Source organism: Vigna umbellata, chromosome 4 (assembly GCF_029865625.1).
Source record: "Vigna umbellata cultivar VRB3 chromosome 4, Vumbellata_1.0, whole genome shotgun sequence".
In the NCBI taxonomy this organism is placed as follows: Eukaryota; Viridiplantae; Streptophyta; class Magnoliopsida; order Fabales; family Fabaceae; genus Vigna; species Vigna umbellata.
In genome coordinates, this window is record NC_142168.1 from 59,958,766 (window position 1) to 59,981,967 (window position 23,202).

Genomic DNA, 23,202 nt, shown 5'->3' on the forward strand with positions numbered 1-23,202 from the left:
ACAAACACATTCGAGCCAACTATATATAAAGGATCAACACCACTTTTTATCCAAAATCTTAAGATAATATATTAGTTCATTTCTATCCAATGTGGGACTTGGACTCACACTTGGATACCCAACATCTCCCCCTCAATGGTAAGTCCATTTCACATAGGTACATTCCCCCTTCAGCGGAAGCATTTCCAATTAACCACAACCACGAGTAGTCATTTCCAACCGCTGTATCTTAATGAAACTCGTTTACCTGAATACCCTTTGTCAGAAAGACTTTCGGAATAAGAATCATTATACTCGTGTATGATGTTATTCGGTGCATCCACTTTAGAGAAAAAGCAGTGGTGGCAGTACTTAAAGCCTTTCTTCACCAATTAAATAACTAATGTAGAAAATTATTTTCGATATTGATTAATGCAATAATCAATAAATAATATGTCGCTTTTTTTAATAACCTCTGTGTTATGTATACATCTCACTCGGTAAATCAGAAAACCAACAAAGAATACTTATTCCAAATAAAAGTTAAGTTCATCACCCATCACAAAGATTTTATTAAAAAATAAAAAATAAATAAAAATATAGAAAACCATACTAAATTCATAATAAAATTACATCTCACACACACAAAAAAGAAACCTATTATAAAAAAACTCATAATTTCTTTCACAAAAATCATTTTACTCTTTGAACTATACGAAAAAGACAAATTCCTAATTATATTAAAAAAATCATTAATTAATCTTCTCACAATAAAAAAAAAACAATTTTTTTTTTGTTTTAGATGATTTAATATTAACTTCTTTTTAACCAAGAATACTTATTCAATCATACCTTTCTTTATGTAATTGAATAATTAATGCATAAATCAACTGTATGCTAAACTAATGTAGAGTTGCAAAGTTTCTAAATTCATTCTAAAGAAATATAAATTTGACCAACAAATAAAACTGAAGTAAACTACCCTAACCCCCAATAATTTTCTCTCTTCTGAAAATTATCTCGGCTGAATCTTTTCAATAGGTTCTTCAGTCTTAAATAACTGCAGAAGGTAAGAATTTAACATTACCACAATAAATAATGAAAACTATAATTAATCTAAATTGTTAAAGAAAAACAAAACCTACATTACCGGTGTCCATGAATTCCTAATCTTTGCAGAGATTATGGCTGACATCCAGTAATAGTCACCTTTGTTTATTTCACTAAAATGAATATAAAATAAAAAAAAAATCATTACATGACATGATTATTATTATTATTATTCAAGGAATGTAAATTATCAATAAATTATCAATATACATATTGGTAGGTAAAATATATTGGAATGAAATATGTTGCTTCTCCCACTAAAATGTCGTAAATTTGTTTTTAATATCTCTTCAATTTTGTGTCCAGATTTAATATCTGCAGTATATCTTTAAATGAATGCACTTTTAATGAATGCACTTTTAATGCAAAGAAACATCTTTTTTATCTTCATTGCACCGTGAAAAAGAAAACTGAACTAAGATTTTTTAATGAATTATTTGGCCTATAGAGAATATGCAACTAACTTAAAATTCAAACCAAACAATAGATAATTCATAACAATGTAGGTGAATGTTAGACGTAAAACCACTTCAAAATAAGATTTATCATTAACCTTTATTCGGATGTGTAATTATCACCATCACTGCTTCCTCTATCAGTTGATTCCATGACGGAATCCCCCTCAACCTAAAACCAAATTAAAAGAATAATTAATACAAGTATCCTTTCAACATATTTTCAAAATAGGTTAAATGTGATTTTTGAACATTTTGCATTATTGGAATTAGCTTGCCCTTTTTATTTTGCTCCAGTTAGTTCAAGTACTTGCAATATCAATTTGAAGCAGTGTTTCATATACAGGGAATGGGAAAAGTATGGAGCAAAAATATCAAACACGAACAATATTAATGCAACCATAGGGAAATCATAAAAATTACAGTATAGCAGGATGATGCATAGCTACATTCCGAAATATGTTGCAGAGGGTGTGAATGTACGTTTAAAAAATGAAAATTGACATTGTAATATGTTTTTGGTTTCTCAGATGTATCCTTTTTTCACGACAAACTTGTTTTAAGCATAAATGTGTTTTAAGCATAAAATACAGCATGATTGCAATATGGACAGACCTATAAGTGTGACAGTAAGCTTATAAACATACAAGAATTCAATTTTCCAAAATGAATTCCGCACCTGTTTGTGACACAAGTTCTTGATTGTAGTGTTGAGATCATCGTGGAAGGTTAAATCAAAATCTCCAATCGAACTTCCAACCCCAGAAAAAAATGGTGCATTTATGTCTCCTTGGGAGAAAGTCTTCATATTGGGGCATTTAGATAAAGTTACTTTTTTTAAACGTGAAAATTGCAACTTGGCTTTCCCTGAATAAAAGCTTCCAAGCAATGGTAAGGAATCCAGATTTAATGTTTTGAGCCATCCAAATATGATCTCATGAGAAGCATCTTCATTTTGATTTTTGACTATTTCTTTTATTGATCTACAATTTTGTATAGATAGGTCCACTAGTTGCACCAAGCTTTTGGCAACGGAAAATGTGAATAGATACTCCATCCTTTTACAGTCTGTCACATGCAACAATTTCATATTCATGAAAGATACTGCACCAGACACTAATTTTACTACTTGCGGACACTCAATAAGCTCTAATGATTCAAGTCTTTCAGAGTATGGTTTTACCCATGGGTGCTCTAACCCTATAGACTTCAACTCTTTAAGGTTATCTAGGGTTAAATGTTTCAATCTGGAAAGTATTTTATCTTGAACTTTGAGCTTTTTGGAGGGAAATATCTTCGTCAGACCAAAGTAATCCGACAGCTTAAGATGTTCTAAACTGGGTACCTTGCGAAGGAAATTAAAAGGCAGAGTATCTTTCCTGTTGTCTTCATCCTCATCCTCATCCTCATGGCATAGCAGAAGAAGATTTAATTTGCGAAAGAGGTCTTGCGGCAAATTTGCATGGCTCAACAAGATAATGCTTTCCTCATTGAGGGTCAATTCCTTCAGTTTGGGAACAACCTAGCAAAGTCAAACAAATTCCAAAGAAAATGGTGGCAGTTAGAAGGAGGTGTTGATAAGAAGAGGAAATGAAAAAAGTTGGGATTCAAAAGAGATTAAGCTGTCACCTTTTCAATCAAGAAAAGAGGCTGTTGAAGACGGCTAATTGTAATTGTAGAACTAACTTGAATTTCTATAACTGATTCTTTCTGACTATCATGAAATTCCGAACTGAATAACTTTAACTTAGGACAATAGGAAACGTCTAAGGTTTCTAACAAGGGGCATACCAGATGGTGTTTTCCAGGATAAAAGCAACTAAGTCGTGGCAGCCTAAAAAGAGTCAAAAACAACAAACAAGGGAATTTGAACATTTTAGTTGTTTCAAGCTCTATTTCATCATCCTTTCCAACAATATCTACCAACTTCTCACAATTCTGTATATCAAGTTCCTCAAGCTTTACAAGATTTCTGGCAAGGGATGAAGGGAACAGTGCTTCCAACTCCCCACAATCAGAGACAAACACTTCTTCCAAATTGGGAAAGCTGACAATTCCTAGAGGATTTTTGTTCCATACACACTTCAAATTTGGCAGGGTATCTAAAGTAAGCTTTTTCAATCGAGACACTATTCCCTTTTTCTCCGTGTCAAGATCATTTACATCAAATATTTTCCCCATTTCCTTGCAGCTTTTTACCTCCAATTCTTCCAAGCTCTTTAAGCAAAGAAGTACTTGAGATGGAATCAGATGATCCTTTGTCACGTTGTTCACCACCAATGATTTTAAACTGCTAAAATTATTATCATGAAACGCAGCTTTGCTGTGCAAAATTTTCTCCAGCTTAGAATCATCCGCAAGAGTTAAATGCTTTGAATGTTCATCCGAAACCTGTGAAAATGAAGAAGTGTGAAAAGTAGATTTGGCAAGACAAATATAAAATCTTGAAAAAGATAACAGCAAGTCAATTATATCATTTGTTATGTGTGTGTGTAAAATATATACATGTGTGTGTATAATTAAAATATACATACATTTTTAATATGAAGACATGATATCCACGTTTTTTGTGATTTTTGCAAAACTATTAGATTAGAACATTAAATTTAAGAACGATTATGTAAGAGGATTGTGTCTACAAGGTTGTTTAGTTATGACTTCTTTTTAATCACTCAAGGTTATATCTAATTCATTTTAATGTTTTATTTGGATTCTCTTGATGATATGCTTAAATGATTTAAGAGTGAAATTTATATTTTTATAAAGATCAAATAGAAGATGTGGTCAATTACGGACAATGAAACTAATAGTACATAAATTAGCATTAATAATAAGCAAACGAACACATGTAAAAATCGTACCCAAATAGAAGAAACATAAAACCTTGTTTGTAGTCAAACAAATGTGCTTTACATTGCTAAAACATAAAATTAAGAATATTAAAAATAATATAAATACACTTTGGCATGCATCTTCCATTGAGGATTTTGGACAAACCAGTAGTTTGTATCTATTAACAATTACCCTTCTATGTTACCAATATTACCTCACAACATAAAAAAAAAAAATCAACTAGATTCTGCTTCGTACTCAATCATGTTGTAACTTTTTAATCTATACTATTTTAGATTTTAGATTTATAGACTTTATACATAAGTGAAAGTAGAAGATGCTGGATATATAAGTATCCAATAGGCATGAGGATAGGATTAAAGCTGATACCCACACAAAAATCGAAGCAAATTCTAGTTTTTTTTTAAAAATAAAAACGGGTGGTACCCGATCCAAACTCAACTTCTTATCATCCCTATACTTGTTAGGCCATTTAATGTGATAAATACATAAAGATTTTGGAAAATTTATCATATAAAAGTTGTGAAAACTTTCTAATCTGAAACTAAGTATTCCCAAAAATACTCATGTCTATTCAAACAAATTTTAATCATTCCTATAAATTATGAATCAATACATCACCAAGCACCTCCTTTGGTGTAGGGAATTTTTCAGAGGGAAACGAAGTTATTCCTCAAGTTTCTTTCAAACATGGTAATAAAATCTTATAAATTAAAAATTAATTTTTGCTCAAAAAATATAATGGGGAATCAAGGAGACCCATTTGAATTAATTAAATTCACTGAGAATATTGATCTAATTTGGGTAATGAATTACTTACGTGTCGGTGAAGCCACCGGACTGTCGAGTTGAGATCATTGTGGAAGTGGAAATCAGAATCCTTCAAAGAAGTTTTAATCCCCGAAAACATTGGGGCATTTAAACCTCCTTTAGAGAATGTATTCATTTTGGGACATTTAACTATCGTCACTGTACTCAAACATGCCAATTGCAACATGGCATTCCCTGAATAAAAGCTTACTAGCTTTGATAAGAAATTCAACTTTAATTTTTGAGCCGTCCAAGTATGATCTCCTCATAGGCATCTTCATCTTCATTTTTTACTATTTCTTTCATTGATTCACAATTTAGTACTGTTAGGATCTCAAGTTGCACCAAACTTTTGGCAGTTGAAAAAGTGAATAAATTCTTCATCTCTTCACACGACTCAACAGCCAACTGTTTCAGATTGCTGAAAGATACCACATCGGACACTAATTTTTCTAACCGGGGGCACTCCTCTAGCTTTAAAAAATCAAGCTTTTTAGTGTATGGCTTTATCCATGAGTGCTCTAACCCTATTGTGTCCAGCTCTGGAAGGTTATTTAGGGTTAATTTTCTCAATCTGACAAGTATTCTTTCATGATATTGGAGTGTTTGAGATGGAAATATCTCCATTAGACCAAAGCACTCATACACTTGAAGATGTTCTAAACTGGGCACCTTGTGAAGGAAATGAAAAGGAAAAGTATATTTCTTATTGTTCTCATCCTCAAAGCACAGCTGAAGAAGATTTAATTTGCAAAGAGGTCTTGTGGCAAATATGCATGGCTCAACAAGATAATGCTTTCCTCATTGACTGTCAATTCTTTCAGTTTGGGAACAACCTAGCAAGCCAAACAAATTCCAAAGAAAATGGTGACAGTTAGAAGCTAGAGAAAAATAATGAAAAGGAAAAAAGAAAAAAGATTGAAATTCAAATGCTTTGTCACCTCTTCAACCGAAAACAGAGGTTGCTGACTCCAGGTAGTTGTAATTGGAACACTAACTTGACTCTCTGTAACTGCTTCTTTGTAACTATCATGAAATTTTGATGTGAATAGCTTCAACATAGGACAACAAGACACGTCTAAGACATCTAACATGTGGCACTCCAACCGGTGTTTTCCAGGATAAAAGCAAGTAAGCAGTGGTAGATTATAAAGAAGCAACGAAAACAAACAAGGGAACTTAAACATTTCAGCTGTTCCAAGTTCCAGTGCATCTTCTTTTTCAACAATTTCTACAAGATTATCACACCACTGTATTTCAAGTGTCTGAAGCTTAAGGAGATTTATGGCAAGGGATGAAGGAAACAGTGATGCCAACTGTCCACAATCAAAAACAGACACTTCTTGCAAATTGGGAAAGCTAACAATTCCTTGAGGATTTTTTTTCCATACACGGCTCAAATTTGGCAATGTAGTTAAAGTGAGCTTTTTCAGTCGAGCCACTGTTCCTTTTCTCTTCGTGTCAATGTCACTTACATCAAATATTACCTCCACTGCCCCGCAGCTTCCTACCTCCAATTCTTCTAAGTTCTTTAAGCAAGGAAGTAGATGAGATGGAATCACATGATCTTTTGTAATGTCCATCACCAACAATGTTTTTAAACTGTGAAAGTAGTTATCTTGAAAAGCAGCCTTGCTGCGCCAAATTTCCTCCAAATCAGAATCCTCTGTAATTGTTAAATGCTTTGAATGTTTGAAAGAAACCTACAAAAATGAATAAATATATATTACCTTAACCACCTCAGACTTTGAACTTCCAGTATAAAAGAGTAATGACATTTTCGATCCCTCAATTTTTTAGGCTATCTCTACACCTCCTCAAGGAAGATAATGAAACCTTTCCTTCCTTCTTTTTTACCATAAATAGGAGGAAAAACTGTAGTGTATAAAATAAGAATTTGAAGGAAACTTTTTCTTTTTTTAATTTTAAACTTTTCTAAATTAATCCATAAAATATAACTATTATTTCAATAAAACCTTCTGTCAAAGGTTTAATTATTGATTAACAGAAGACGTCACATGACAATATTTATCTTCAATAAATCTAGATCATCAAATAAATTATTTAAAATATAAATTTCTGACATTTTTAATTAAAACACTCTAAATAAAAAAATACCAACAACACCACCAGCCACCGTACCACCTAGAAAGTTTCAAAGAAAACATCATTTGTGCCTAACCAGCTTATTTCCAGAGGTAATACTATGAATGGAACCAGAACTTCTTCTTCCTTGGATCTCACAAATACCCTCCTGAAACTATAAACCTCTATGTTGCCTCAACATTTAACATGGCACAACCAGGACCAAACAAATGAACTAACACAAATCTTACAAATACACACTGTCTTGTATTGTTGGAGACATGACTGCATGTATTTGATTTAATTATTTCTAAAAGATAATTATTTCTTATATGACATAATTATCCAGTAGCAGAACATCAACTGAAAATTTACATTAGAAAAAAAAATGTGTGATAATGATAATGATTTCTAATATATGCATACCTTATCAGTGGAAAGTTTTTGAAGAGTACTATTTAAATCACCTTCCCAATACCATCTGTCTTTTTCACCCACTAGAACATGTATTTTTCTTAGATTAGGTGCACTTTGGACTTTAGAGAATGTTTCCATTAGAAGACAATCACTTACTACTAAATTTTCAAGCGAGGGGAACTTTAAGTCGCACTTCTCAGAACTGCAGAAACAGGTGAGGCTTGGTAAAGACACCAATTCTATAGCTTTCAGATGTCTAAACTCAATCACTTGTGTTTTTTCCTCTTCCGCAACAATTTTCTCAATCCCTTGACAGAGGCTTACCTTCATGATTGTTAGTTGAACCAAGGTCATGGCAGTTGAGGATGTTATTAAATTCCTCAGTCCTGAACAATTAGTTACTTCCAAGTATGTCAAGTAACTGAAAGACACCGAGGAAGGCAATAAACTTTTCAAATTTAGGCATTCAGAAATGACTAAGCGCTCTATCCTTTGAAGAAGCAGGTCATGTTCAAAGCCTATATTCTGTAAATACCTCAAATTGTCAATTATCAACTCCTTAAGTTGTACCACAACCCCAACTTTTTCATGTACAACAAGGCTTGTAGAAGCCCAAACCCCTTCGAAGAGACAATTTTTCAATGTAATGCTTTCCAAATTTGGAAGTCTATGAAGCAACCAAAAGAGAATCTCAGTATTCTCCAATCCAGACAAAACAAGTGATTGTAGTTTGTGCATTCTATGAACACTAAAAACATAGTCTCGTAACCACTGTGCTTCCTTCAAGCTAATAGACATATATTCCAAGTTGTGTATGACCTAAAAATAGTAGTTATCAAAGCAAATTTAGAGCCAAAATCATGCATGCTAAAAAATATACATATATATATATATATATATATATATATATATATATATATATATATATATATATATATATATATATATATATATATATATATATATATATATATATATATATATATATATATATATATATATATATATATATATATATATATATATATAGATGACTAAATATTTTGTTAAGAAATAAAACTATAACTTGCAACCTCCTTCAACAAGAGTTTCATAAGTTTCATGGCTTTCTTTAAATCATGTTTTTTTTTAACTTATACCTTTTCTGTAGCTAAAAAGATCGACTTCACTTGCAAATTTGTGGTTTCCTCCAACTTGCTACAAAAGAGTATAAATAATTTTTTCAAAAATGGCCATTCTATATCATGTGGTCCTTGATAGAAACTCCTGAGTTCAAATAAATGTTGTAACGATAGAGTGTTTAGTTGAGGGAACCTAAAGGTGATAAGGTTTACATTTGATTGATTGTTACAAGCAACAACTTCCTCCATTTCCCAGCAATTACATACATCAAGTGTTTCCAGTTTTTCTAGGCCTTTGGCAACTGAGAGAGGAAAGAGATATTTTAACATTTTACTCTCATAAACAACAATGCTTCGGAGATTACTAAAATTAAGAATTTCATCAGTGTCCACCTTCCATATATGCACCAACTTTGGCAGCCCTTTTAAAAAGACACTATGCAAGTTTGTCCCATTTGTACCATAAGTTTGTGAAATATTTCCAAAATCAAATATGGTTTCCACTGACATACAATTAGTAATCACCACACTTTGAAGGCTCTGAAATCCTTCCCCCGTGTGACTAGGAAATATTGTCTCAAGTTTGTTGCATTCTCTTATTATCAAAGAATCCAAACTGTGGAAGGAATGAAAACCAATATAGGGCTGCCATAGGGTACTTAATTTTTCCATGCAGTTAATCTCCATTTTCTTCAACTTAGGAAAAATGTCAATATTCTGTTGCAAGAGGAAGCAGATTGAGTGATCAAATAAAAGACCTTAGCAATTACGGACACTGCGGTTAAGCAACAAATTAACCATAATTTAATTAAATTGAATGAATATACCTACCATTGCATCTTCTGGACAAAATATGTCCTCCATCAATTCACATCCACTTACAAAAAGACTCTGCAGATTCACTAAACTTTCAGACATGGAAAGTGACAATAAACATTTTAAATTGCCACAATCTGATACATTCAGTGTAATCAAACTTTGAAAGCAATGCAAAGATTTCTCATTCCATATCTGCGGGATGTTGATTGAAGACAACTCCAAGAACTCTAATTTGGGCATTGCAACCTATAAGAGCACATAATATTATTGTCTTAAGGATAAGTAACTTTGATGTACAAAAGTTGACTGACCCAATCGAAAGAGAAAGAGATCAAAACCATGAATTCTTACATCTTTTAGAGAAATAACATATCAAATTAAACATGAAAGTTTGCAAATGTGAAGTAAAGGATAAAAATCTATCATAATATTTATTTTAAATACCTTTCCATTGAAGAGTGAAAAGCAAGCATTTGTATCTTGACCAGCTACTGCGGTAATTTCTTTGAGCTCCCTGTTTTTCACTTGGTCTTCTGATGATTCAGAGATGGAAGGCATTTTATCATTGGTATACAAACAAAAAAATGCTGGTAAAGATTGCAATGTTAAAAATCGTAATTGAGGAAACTCAATCTTGTCAGTTTGCACATCACTAACAATATCAGATTCTCTTTCAACATAAACAATCTCCTTTAATGAATCACAATCACACACTTCAATTGTTTCAAGCATGGTGAGACGACTGAGCATGAAAAATGAGAATATACTTTCCAATTGACCACATGTTTTAATCTTGATGATCTTTAATCTGCAGAAGGAGGCCTCTGTGAGTTGATTGTCACATATTTTCTCCAAATTCTCCAACTTGTAAAGACACATGGACTCCAATTTGGGAAAGCAAGTAAAGGGTGAAATCGCTTCACGGAGTTGATAATGTACAAAAGGCCAACATTGTTTACATAAACAAATGTTTCAAATTTGGAAACCCTTCAACATTTAATTCATAGAAAACATCATGAACATCATTGAGTTCTCCTAGAAGCAAATATTCAACTCTTTTGAACAACATTTTAATCCATTTTTCAGAATGAATGTTAATACCATCTTTTAGGTTCAATGCCAAAAATTTCACTACTTCATACTTGTCAGGGATTTTGAATTCTCCCACTGAAAGCATGTTAATTTCTCCAATGATAATCTTGTAGCTATCCAACTTGTCAAAGAATAAGTTTTGTGGAAAATGGGCAACACTTGGAATGTGTATGTCTAAACTTCTTAATTGCTTCAAGTGCCTCAATTCAGAAAGACTAGAATTCTTACTTTGAATTTCCTCATTAGTTTCCCTCAAAATCAAGTCATCTCTCATATAAAACTCTTCCAAACTGTTCATCCCTAATATCATATTGGAAGGTATTGCTCTTAATTGCGAGCAATTGCTTAAGTCCAAAAGTTGCAACTTATCCAATTGCCTCAATTCAACAGGCAAATTTTCAATATTAGATCCTGAAAGAGAAAGAATTCTTAATTTCTTTAACTCTCCCATGATTGATAAGTTATTTCTTAGAGTGCATCTCTCCAAACAAAGCATCTTTAGGTTTGTTAGGCATGTAATTGAAGAAGGTAACCATGACAAATTAACACCAGTCAATATCAGTACTTTGAGTTCAATCATATATTTAAAAAGGTCATCTGGTATTTTCAAAAGATCATCTTTACTGTCAATGTGGAAGACTTCAAGTCTAGAACAATATTTACTCTCAGGAAGCCCAACAATTTCACAATAATGTAAATCAATAGCTGTGTACCTTTCCAATTTATCTTGTGAGGCCACTCATTTAGTTTGCCATTTTTCATGAAAAATACATTTTTCTCTTTAGATGAAATTGAAAGAGCAACGTCGCGCACAATGTCATGCATGTTGAAACAGTCATTAGAATAACTTTTCATCAGCAAACTTGACTCGGTTAGCTCTTCCATCAATACATTTACTCTATACTTCGTTTCTCTTATTGTGAAAACCCCTTGAAGCATATCCAAACCAATACAGAACTTGACTAGGTCCATAATCGAAAAATCACTTCCCATTCGAGCACATTGTAAGAAAATATGCTTAAGCTCCTCAGTTTTTAGATGATCATAACTTAACCTTGCAGAGAATTCAATAGGTTCCTGACCTCCAGTAAAATTTTGTCTTTCAATTTGTCGACAAACATCCTCCCACACATAATGGTTCTTATTCTTTAATGTTTTTCCAATGGAAATCAATGCTATGGGCAAGCCAGCGCACATTTTGGATATTTCAATAACTTTGTCATCAAATGCAGAATTGGTAACACTTATTTCAGCCATTTTCTTAAGTAAAGCCTCTCCCTCCTTTTGGTCAAGGACTCCTAATGGGAAAGTTGATCTTTCTTGGACATCCATTTGATTACATAATACTTCTTTATTTCTAGATGTTAAGAAAATTTTGAATCCTTTGTGATCAACAGATAACTTTTCTTTTTTAATCTTATTGTAGTCACTAGATAATTTTTCTTTCTTCATCTTATTGGAATCAGCAGGTAACTTTTCTGTCTCCACCTTTTTATAACCATAATCAGCAACATCCTTGGCAACCTTTTGGCTGACACCATCATCTTCATTACGTTGAATCCCCAGTCTGTTCAAGTCCAATCCATTCCAGAGATCATCTAGGATTATAAGGGTATTCTCCTTTTCTTTCTTTAATCTTTTTCGAATACGATCTGCTCTTACAATCTCACTTTCCTCTTCCAATCTCATTCCTAACATCTCAGCAATTTGTCCTTGAACTTTCTTTATGTCAGGATTTCTTGTTATATTTGCCATAACCACCTTATTGAACAATTTCCTTTCTTTAGCTTGCTTAGCAACTTCTTTGACTAAAGTGGTCTTTCCCACACCTCCAACACCGTAAACTCCAATCATACTAATTGTAGAGTCCTCAAGTGCTTGCATAATCATTCCCATAATTTTCTTTCTCGACGTGAAACTTTCATAACCAGTGTTTGACAAAGCAGCATCCATGGATGGGCCTATATGATACGAGACTTTATTAAACTTTTTATTCAAAAGTTCATCTGCTATGATTTCCTCTACAATCTTCGTAGCTTTTCTTCCTAGCCTATACCTCAACTGCAAGTTATTAGGAAAGAAACCAATGGAGCCCCTTGTCTTCTCATGGCGTTTATCGCACAGGAAATTTTCATATTCTTTGATCTTCTCATCCACATGTTTCAACCAATGTTTAACATCTTCTTCGATTTCTTCTGCATTCATTTCTGCAACCATAACATCATTTTGCACCCTCTTTCTAGTATCATCAAGCATCTCAATACGACGTTTCACCTCTTCAAATTTGCCATTGTAATTACAAAAGTAACCCAAATGACGGGTAACCAGATTTTCCCCAAATTTAAATACACTTTCAGTGGCTGTAGACACTATAATGCTTGGGTCCATGCTTCCTGGACACTTCCTGTTGACTTGTTTTCAACTGTGATTACAACTTCTTCCTGAATTTTACAAATATAAATTTAGACTAGAAATACAAAAATAAAATCACAAGACAAATGATCGAATGGTAAGGGATTCAACAAAACAACATATATTAAAGAATTGTGGAGTAGTCCCAGCTCAGTTTATATTTCGGGTCAACTATGCATGTAAAATATGCATATGTTAGAGTTTAATTCTGAGTTGAAGTTCATATTGCGTAAAAATAGACAAGTTGAATAACACACATATAGCCGAGAAAGACAAATTGTCTTCAGGTTTTTGGTTAATACTAGTCTAAAATTTCTAGTGTTATTATTGCAACCATTGATCCTCGTGATTAAGGTTATGTTGGGCAAAACTAATAGATAGATTTAAATTTAACTCTATATTTAATTAATAAAAACGCATTTTGTGGTATTTATAACTTTATTTTGTAATTAATTTTAAACTTTTATATTTGACATCAATTATTTTGGTTATATTACTTAGTTTCAATTATATTTTTTATATGGTATTATTCTATTATTAATATTAATACTATACAATGTCTTAACATTTTTCTGATTATGTTTAAAATAAAATTGATATCATAAAGTACCATCATACTTTCATTGTGTTGATTTATGTATGTCTTCAATTACAATAAAACCTACCATATTTGAGAGAAAGTAAAATACTAAGTTAACAAGTATCATAAGACATGGAAAGGAATAAAAATAATAAGTTAGAATCTAGTGTCCTAAAAGACGCTACTTGAAAGCTACTAAAAATCCTGTTTATAAGCTCTTAAAGTTGTTTAGGCAGAAACAAACTGAATATAGTCTTGTAAACATATATCTAAGTGGGTAACAAAATGGGAGGGGGAATTACAAAATATTGGTAGGGTGGGTTTTCTTTACTGTTTTATGCATTTCTTATGTTGTCTTTATCGTAATATTAGATTTTATTCATTATCTTTTTGTTCTATTGTGATACCTAACATAACTTAGGTCATTGATGCTATAATTTAATAGAATGCCTACTTATAACTCACTAGGATAGGCTCTAACCATGGCTCTAATACCATGTTAGAAGGTGGGTTTAAGCCTAACTCAACCCCACAAAACCGGCTTGTAAGGTGAGGTTTGCACCTCACTTATATATTATAATTTAGCCTTATCTCTAGTCGATGTGGGACTTCCAACAGATATTAAGAATGTCTTCTTCCATAATGAGTTGCGCTTCCAATTTATTGTATGTTGACTCAACCACCTTGAATGTGAACTTTGATGTTCCATATATGGCTTGAAGCAGTCTCCATGTGCCTAGTGCGGTCATTTTAGCTTTGATACTAGTTCTTGTGAGGTTGATCACTTTGTTTCTCCCATTCACTCCCCATATAGTCTAGACATATATTGGGTGATCTATAACTCCGTCATCACTAGTAATGATTTTCAAAACATCCCTGGAGGACCTTTGTAATTAGTTTTAAATAAGACTTGAGTACACTAAAATATTTTTTGGACATTGAGTTGCTCAATCCACCTTTAGCATTGTCTTTTCCAAAATACTCCAGATATTCTTACTAAGACTGGTAGTTTTAGATTGTCATCCCAATTACACTCCTATACATAGTTGTCAAAACAGAACGGTCTTGGCCATACCCACTTAAAATTTAATCTTAAAAATATCAACTTAGTCTAGCCCAACATGGATTAATAGGTTAAACAAGCAAGTCCACCTAAAATTAAAACAATTATATTAAAATAAAAACACAAAAAATCACTTATTAGAACTTTTTTTTATATTTGGAGTTAGAAATCCCAAGTGGCCTAGAGATATGGTCAACTAAAAGTATATATATGGATACAAACCTCACCTTACAAGCCATTTTTTATAGATTTCATTTTCTTAAGATTTAGTAAATCATAATACATGAAAACTAAGACTCCATAACTAAGAATTAGAGATTTCACATCATATATAATGCTTATTGAACTAAGGAATTAAATATTCCACACCAACTTAATTTTCAATACTCCTCAACTTCAAGTTTTCCAAGTTTTAACATTATTTATGTCCATAACTCCAAGTTTTCACAAAATACACAATCAATTAAAGAATTAGTTTTAATTTAACATTATTTTTGTAATTATGCTGATCTTTTATCTTTTTTCTAAGTTAGTAGGTGACTCAACTCAACCCAGACTCAACCTAGGTGGCTATAAGTGAAGCGAGCTGCTCCATGGATTTCGGCACATTTTGACAAATCTACTCCTATAGACCCCAACATTAATACCAAGTCAAGGGAAACCACTAGAAGACCTACGAAGATATCATTAGATTCAATCACTTCACCATCACCTGGTGACATATTGCTTTTGCAGTCAAAGTGGCACATTAATGTCCCTTGTGATAGCCATTCAGGCATTGTGAAGCAGATCCTTAGATATATCAAGAATGCACCAAGTTGCAACCTCCTATATGAAGACAATGCAATGCCAAGATTGTTTGCTACTTTGGTGTTGATAGAGTAGTATCACCATTAAATAAAACTAAATGCATAACATGGCAAGAGGTGCATGTGAAATTACATGGCTTAGGAACCTTCTCACGATTTGGATACATTTAAGACATCAAGCTTATTTGCAATATTCAAGTCATTCTTCACATTGGATCTAATTCAATCTTCTATAGGCAAACTAAATGCAACATTTGTGAAAGGAAAGGTACTCTATTTGTAAAAGGAAAGAAAGGTAGTCTTAAGAGAGACACCAATGACTTGGATGACAAATATCTTCATGAAATCACTAAAATGGTCTCGCATCAATTGTATTTTTAACAAGCTTGGTGTACATGACTAATATACTCCAATTATAGATAAGTGTTAATGATATGACCAATAAATAGAGATATTTGCATAGCTTTAATTTAGGAATTATATTTCATATTTATTTTCTTTCCCTTACTATTCTTCGTAAATAGATTATCAAAAGTACACCTAGGGATGACAAATTAACTTGTACCTATAAGTATTGTCCGAACTTGTCCCGATTTTGATTTGGAATACCCAGGTTGACTAGGCATGGCTCAACTTTTTAAAACGAGTACAAGATCAAGAATGAGTATCTACATATATATACCCCAACCTTATACCCATCTTGTCTTAAATTACTAAAACACTCTTTAGTTTATTTGGTACTCTGTTTTGAAAGTTATTCAATTATAATTTCTTCATTATTATTTAATATTAAATAAAGAAAAATGTATGTTAGTTTGGTATTGAATTCTTGGTAATATCATGTTTTCTTTGTTTAATATTTTTTTAAAAGATATTTAATAAATATATGGAGAGGTATGGATACGGGTATGGTATATTCAGTACCCGATGAAACTTAAACTTCATACCCATCAAATATCAAAGACGGGTAAGGATGAAGATGGATTTTTACTTTAGAAACAAGAACAAGTACAGTCAACTCTGCATTGTCATCATCCCTTTGTGAGGTCTTAGGACACACAATTCCTTAATTCTATGTACCAAATAACTCATTTACATATGAGAAGGGAAATAAATGACAATATTCATAAAATTATTGTCTTACCACTTTGCTATGCCTATGAGCTCCTTGCTAGAGGAGGAAAGGAAACAAAAATATTGTTTAAATGATATAAAATATAAATAATAAAAATGCTAACATATCCCAAAGCAACATACGTACTACAAGTAGATGATCTGTTATTGAGTTTTCACTTTAAATATGTCAAAGATAAAGAAATTTAATATTTCTAAACTTATATAACTTGTAATGTTAATCCCTCCTAATCAAAATATAATTGAAACAAATATATAATGCTGGAATGTAATGGAAAGCAGGTAAAAAGAATCTTATAGAAATAAAGAGTAAATTAAGAAACACATAAGAGTGCAATTTTATGGAACAGCTTGTTTGTATTACATACCAATGGAGTTCTTCCTGTTTTGCTGCAGCTATTCAGTTTCACTTGAAAGAATTTGTTTTCCTCCTCCTGCTTTCGGAACAGCTATTCAGTTTCACTTTACTTTGGAATTTAGCAAGGTCGTATTGAACAAGGTTGTAGTAGGAGCTTTTTTTTTTATTTTTAATTTTTTTCAAGCAAATAACAAAAATACAAAGGATAAACAGTCCAAACTGGAACGTAATAAACATAAAAGATCAATATTTTTCCTTCTCTTTTGGCTTCAAACAATTTTGCAGAACACAATAAATTTAGAAAACACAAATGATAGAGAACAAACCAGAACAACAATAAACAGGAAAAAAAAGAAAAAAAACAGTTTAATTTTGGTTCTTGATTTTTTTTTTAATTTGTTCAATCAAATAACAAATTTAAAACACTACAACATAAAATGCAGAAAATAACACTTTTTTCGTCTTTACACCAGATCTAGCCAAAAGACAAATTCAGAAAAACAAAGGTAAACAACAAAGTGGGAATTGAATTATTAAGAAAATGGCTGATGAATTTCTGAGGCAAAGGTTTGAATTCACTGAAAAGAGAATTTGCCTTTGTTTTCCTGAAAGGTTTCTTTGCGTCAACAAACAGTGATCTTAACCTACATATAGACTTTGCGAGAATTTTTATGATGAGGAAAATGAAGGGGAAATTCTTTGCCTTACCAGAGCGAGAATGAATGTTGAGAAAAGAAAAGGATTAATTCTTATTCTTCATTGAAGGCTACTAAACCTAAAAGTAAAATTCTTTCATTAATTGAGAAGATATTAATAAAACAACAGGCTAATGAAACCTTTAAGATCATGAGATGCTTAATTACTTTTTGAAACCTTTAAGATCATGAATTAGCAAAAACCTTTAAGATATTAATAAAACAACAGGCTCATTTTGGATGAACAGATTATTCAATAAGATACTTGTTTGTGATGAGATTGATCTTGCTGAAATAATTTGTAACAAAGAAACACTTAAGTGAAAGATCAAGGTTATTAATCACTTTCACAATCTCAAATGAGCTCCACATAAACTTTTGTAAATGCCCTCAAGCTGAAATTACAAACACTAATTATTAACAGGCAAAACCAAACTCTAGTTGAATGTGCAGTAGTTAGAGAGAAGGTAATTTTTAGTTTTCTTTATTTGAATCAAGATTTGTAAAGGAGAAAAATAGTTACATAATATTGAGTATATAGTCTTCAAAGCTATGGCCAAATGATTTCTGTGAATTTGATTATGGTTGCATCATAATGTAAATTATTTATCATAAATTTAAAATATAATTTTTTTAAAAAATTATTTTTTTATGAAAAAACTGTGATTTCTCTTATGTTTTGCAGCGATTAAATCGGAATCAGCATGAACTATTAGTAGAACTGAGAAAATAGACAGTAGATTAACCAATTTCCTATTTAGTCCACGGTCCTCATTTCAAAAATAATATTTAAAATTTTAAAAAAATTAAAAATAATATTACTTCATTGAAACTCATGCATGTTTTAGAATTTATATTTCGAATGACTACATTTAAAAATTGAAACTAATTTTATTTGTGTAAACCTAAAATTTAAAAATAAAGGACTCTATTTTCTAAGATTTAGAATTATTTGTTATTTTCTTTAAATTGGGCCAAAATGGCCCATTGGATAACCAAAACTTTCACTTTATTATTGGGCCAGCCTAAACAATTTGCCAGCTCTAATAACTACTTTTTGCACCGCCAGAGTTTCTTTATGTTGGAAATTTCTAAAATACTAATGCCTTAGATTTCTTGATTGCAAAATTTAGAAACATGTTTTGGATCTGAAAATGAATTCCTGGAAGGTATTTCTGGGTTTCATAATCCAATCTAAAATGCGTTCCAAGTTACACAATCCAAAAATATACTTTCAATTGTACCATCCTGAAATATATTTTAGATTTTGGAATCTGAATGAATAATCCAAAATATATTTCTAAAGTTATGAAATATAAAAGTTTATTTCAAATTATATAATCAAAAATACATTTCATAATTAAAAAAAAATTTCAAATTTAGAAATGTATTTCAATTTGTTCAATTCCTAATATATTTTTGACTTATATATTTGGTAATACGTTGATAGATTATATAATTCAGAATAGCTTTTCAAACTTTAAATTTAGTGAGAATAGATTTATGTATTATTGACTATTGAATATTTTCAATTGAACTTTTTTTCACACCTACAACGGTACGGAGGAAGGTACAAAAGGTATGGGGGTGCCAAAAGAAATGCCTCGAGTATCATTTTGGTGGTTCAATGGGACTTCCACTGTGGAAAAAACTCCATTTTCTCTACCCAAGATTAGATTATGGATTCTTCCAACATCAGATATATGTATCAGACTTAGTATCAGGTAACCTTACTAAAGAAGATATGAGGAGTACCAACCATTCAAACGGCACAAATAACATATATAAAAGAAAGTGAGAGAGAAACAGAGTGTACCTAATTCGAATGAGGTCCATCGCAATTGAGCTATTCTTTAAAGAGTCCAAGTGAAAGTCCCACCCTTAGTTGGCTAAGACCGCAACAACTTCAACCTTCAGTTATGCACTTCAGAGACAAATCAATGTGTTTTGGCTGAGAAGATGCAAACTTTACTTTGGATGGTCATGAATTTATAAATTTGATCTTGGTTAAATTTGTGTTTGAAGTGAAATATTTGGATACCTTTTGTCTAAAAAGTAAGTCTGAAGTCAAATTCTCAACTGATCCCAAAAGCTGCATTTTTTTTCCACTTCTACTCAAACTAGATTTTAACTTCACATAACCGAGCAGGATTCTTTTTCCCTTGTGAAACCCCGATTCAGAGTTTCAACGCTCACCATTCCTTCAAACATGCTATTACTTGTTGTTTTCCTAAGGCGTGATATCTACAAAACAAAATCACAAAAAAACTAAAGCTAAATCATAGACTTGCATATGTTGAAGCATAAAGATGAATACATCCCAGTGAACACAATGTGCAGAAATCATAGAGTTATCTCAAGAAAGACAAATCAAGTTGTATCATTAGGAAGAGTAACATGATTTTAGTGGAGAAAATCTCACCTTGACTTCTGGATTCAAATAGGAGATTCCAATATCTTCAAAGTTCAATCATCCATCCCTGTTCGTGGAAATGTCAGCTGTGAAACGAATATCAAGCATTTTGGGATAAATTTGATTTCATCATCAACACGCATTCTGTAACATTTTCTCAGTAACGAAATCCCACTTGGAAGCACCACAAGAATAAATGGGGCATGCAAAGGAGCCTTCTCATTCCAATCACAGCCACACAAATAGCTACACTTTTTGAACGCACAACTCCAATTTATCATCCAAACCCAAATTTGAATCCGAAAATGTTGGATTTCATTTCCCAAAGGAACCAAGAATCGCTTGAGATAAAACAGGGATTTTTCGCGGTGGAACTCCCATTGAAAGCACAAGTGGAACTGGCTACTACTTCTTGTAACCATTGAATCACTTCAGAGAAATCAAAGGTTCTCTTACAGCCAACTTCTCTGTTACGAGTTCGGTGTTCCTTTTCTGAGGATTTATTTTCTGAAATTTCTGCCGAAACTCAATGAAACGTTTCTTTTACTTTTTTTAATCTTTTTCAGCTAAAATATCATTTTTTTTTAGGTTTAATTGCTTGCATTGTCCACAGTTTGGCTGCAACGTGTCAAGTTAGTCCATCTTTTTAAAAAAGTCCAAACTTGGTTTAAAAGTGTCAATTTTGTCCAAACGTATGTAAAATTTGCTTCAATCAAGTCCCTTCTGTTAAATCCCATAAACGGACGTTAATTTTTTTTTCTCTCTCCTCTGCTTCTCTGCTCTACTGCTCTGCTGCTATGCTCTGCTGCTCCTTTAGTAAAATGTTTTTCACTTATATTTAATATTTACATAAATTAAATCATGATCATGATGTAACTAAATGATTTTATCTAAATTATTATTCCACTTTTTTTTTACCAATATGCTACATATGATTTATTAATAGAGAATTGTGCCTGTTAATTGAAAGAAAAAATTAAAGTTATACAGTATCTATTAATTAAAATATGTGTGTATTTTAAAGTAAAATAATTTTATTAATCTCAAATATAAATATCTATCTTATATTTTATTATCTTAAAACTATTTTAGTAAATAAATTAATTAATAAATTATTTTAAATCTATATGATTTATCCTATTATCTTATATATATTTTTAATATACTTTTAATGACGATAAATTATATATATATAATTAACACAAAACCTATAATTCTTTTTTAAAGAAAATGAAAATATGTAGAAACAGTTCAACCAATATTATACTAAAATAAATAATTTTGTAAATACCTTTTTAGTTAAAGAACAGAAAAATGAATTATTTGATTTTTAGATAATATTTTACTACGAATTATAATATTTTAATTATATTTATTGTTATTATTTTAATATAATATTTTACTACGAAAAGCAATTATCGAATGAAAATGGGTGTGAAAAGAATACTTTTTGTTTAGATTTAGTTTTCATGTTTTTGTAAGATAAACTAAAACCAAGTATAAATATATGAGAAATGAGAGTTTCATCCACAATCATTACTCTGTGCAGAAGTTCTGTATAACTTAGTCCACGTATACTTTTTTTTCATTTAATATATATGCATAATATTTTCAAATTTTCTAATAATTGCTTAATGTATTATTTTATATTTTATATTATCATTATATTATTTTATAATGTCCAGAGGAGCAGAGCAGAGAAGCAGAGGAGAGAGAACTAAAAAATTAACGTCCGTTTTGGTGAATTTAACGGAAGGGACTTGATTGAAGCAAATTTTACATACGTTTGGACGAAATTGACACTTTTAAACCAAGTTTGTACCTAATTGAAATTTTTTTAAAAAGATGGACTACTTTGACACGTTACAGCCAAACTAGGGACAATGCAAACAATTAAACCTTTTTTTTATTATTATTTATTCGGGTACTAATACGTAAAAGGAATTCAGCGCCATAATTCAAAAAAATTTATATTTTAAACTCTTTTACTATTAGGCTGTTACACCTTCATCTAGAATCTGCATCTCTAATTTTCTAAACTAACTTTTTTTTATTGAATTTGAAAATTTGATAAATATATATTTTTTTTTAAAATTTGAAATTTAATTAAAAAATATTTTATATTTCTTATTAAATTTTAAAATTTGATGAAGAATTTTGTTTTTATCAGATTTCAAAATTTAATAAAAATAATTTCAAAGATTTTATTAGATTTTGAAAGAAAATAAAAAATCTTTTACTGAATTTTAAAATTTAATAAAAAATAAAAATAAAATATCAGATTTGATAAAATACGAAAAATAAGGTATTTTGAATTCTAGAAAACAGTTTTAGAATTTTTAAAAAATTGAAAATATAAAATGAAATAATTAGAGATGTAGAATGAAACAACCTTTCTATTGCCATCTTATTTATTAATAATTGTTTAGCTTGTGATAGGGAAACATTTATCACTAAATATATAAAGTATATTGATAACCATATATTTTTATATTACATACAGACAATTAAAATTTATAAATTAGATATTTTTAAATGTATGAAGTATCTTTTAAATCATGATATATAATTCACACTTGTAACTGTATCATTATCATTATCATTATCATTAACCAGCTAAATTTTGACAAATAAAAAAGTTGAGTTTGTAAAAGAAATTTTCTTGTTATAAAAATACTAAATGGGCGGAAATGTCTTATATTTAAGCCACATCAAAATTTTCAATTTTTCTTCTACAAATTGAACAGCTGTTTGTAATCCACTCCATAAAACTAGTAATTCTTAAATCATCTTTTACTAAATTATTATAAAAAAGAATCTTTTTATCTCTTTTTACACCAGTTTTGTTAATTAGATAACCTGTATCAAAATTTAGTTGACTCTATTCATAAAAAAAATACATATTTAAATACAAAGATATTTTAATAACTTTTATCTTTAATTTAAAATAAAAAAATATAAAAAAGACGCAAAATATATATATATATATATATATAT

The 23,202-nt window shown here is 30.8% G+C and overlaps 1 protein-coding gene across 1 annotated transcript; it reads right to left on the reverse strand.

Moving 5' to 3' along the window:
• Positions 1-879: 879 nt before the first annotated feature.
• On the reverse strand, positions 880-20,693 carry LOC124833076 (uncharacterized). Its single transcript, XM_088114715.1, is given in 19 exon segments — positions 880-1,039; positions 1,125-1,202; positions 1,643-1,716; positions 2,224-3,066; positions 3,174-3,935; positions 5,218-5,450; positions 5,453-5,965; positions 5,968-6,043; positions 6,149-6,910; positions 7,719-8,528; positions 8,849-9,547; positions 9,662-9,895; positions 10,094-10,548; positions 10,551-10,610; positions 10,613-11,470; positions 11,473-13,182; positions 17,108-17,173; positions 19,609-20,036; positions 20,215-20,693. Coding segments are annotated over 14 exon segments (8,034 nt in total). The 5' UTR covers positions 13,130-13,182; positions 17,108-17,173; positions 19,609-20,036; positions 20,215-20,693; the 3' UTR covers positions 880-1,039; positions 1,125-1,202; positions 1,643-1,644.
• Positions 20,694-23,202: the final 2,509 nt, after the last annotated feature.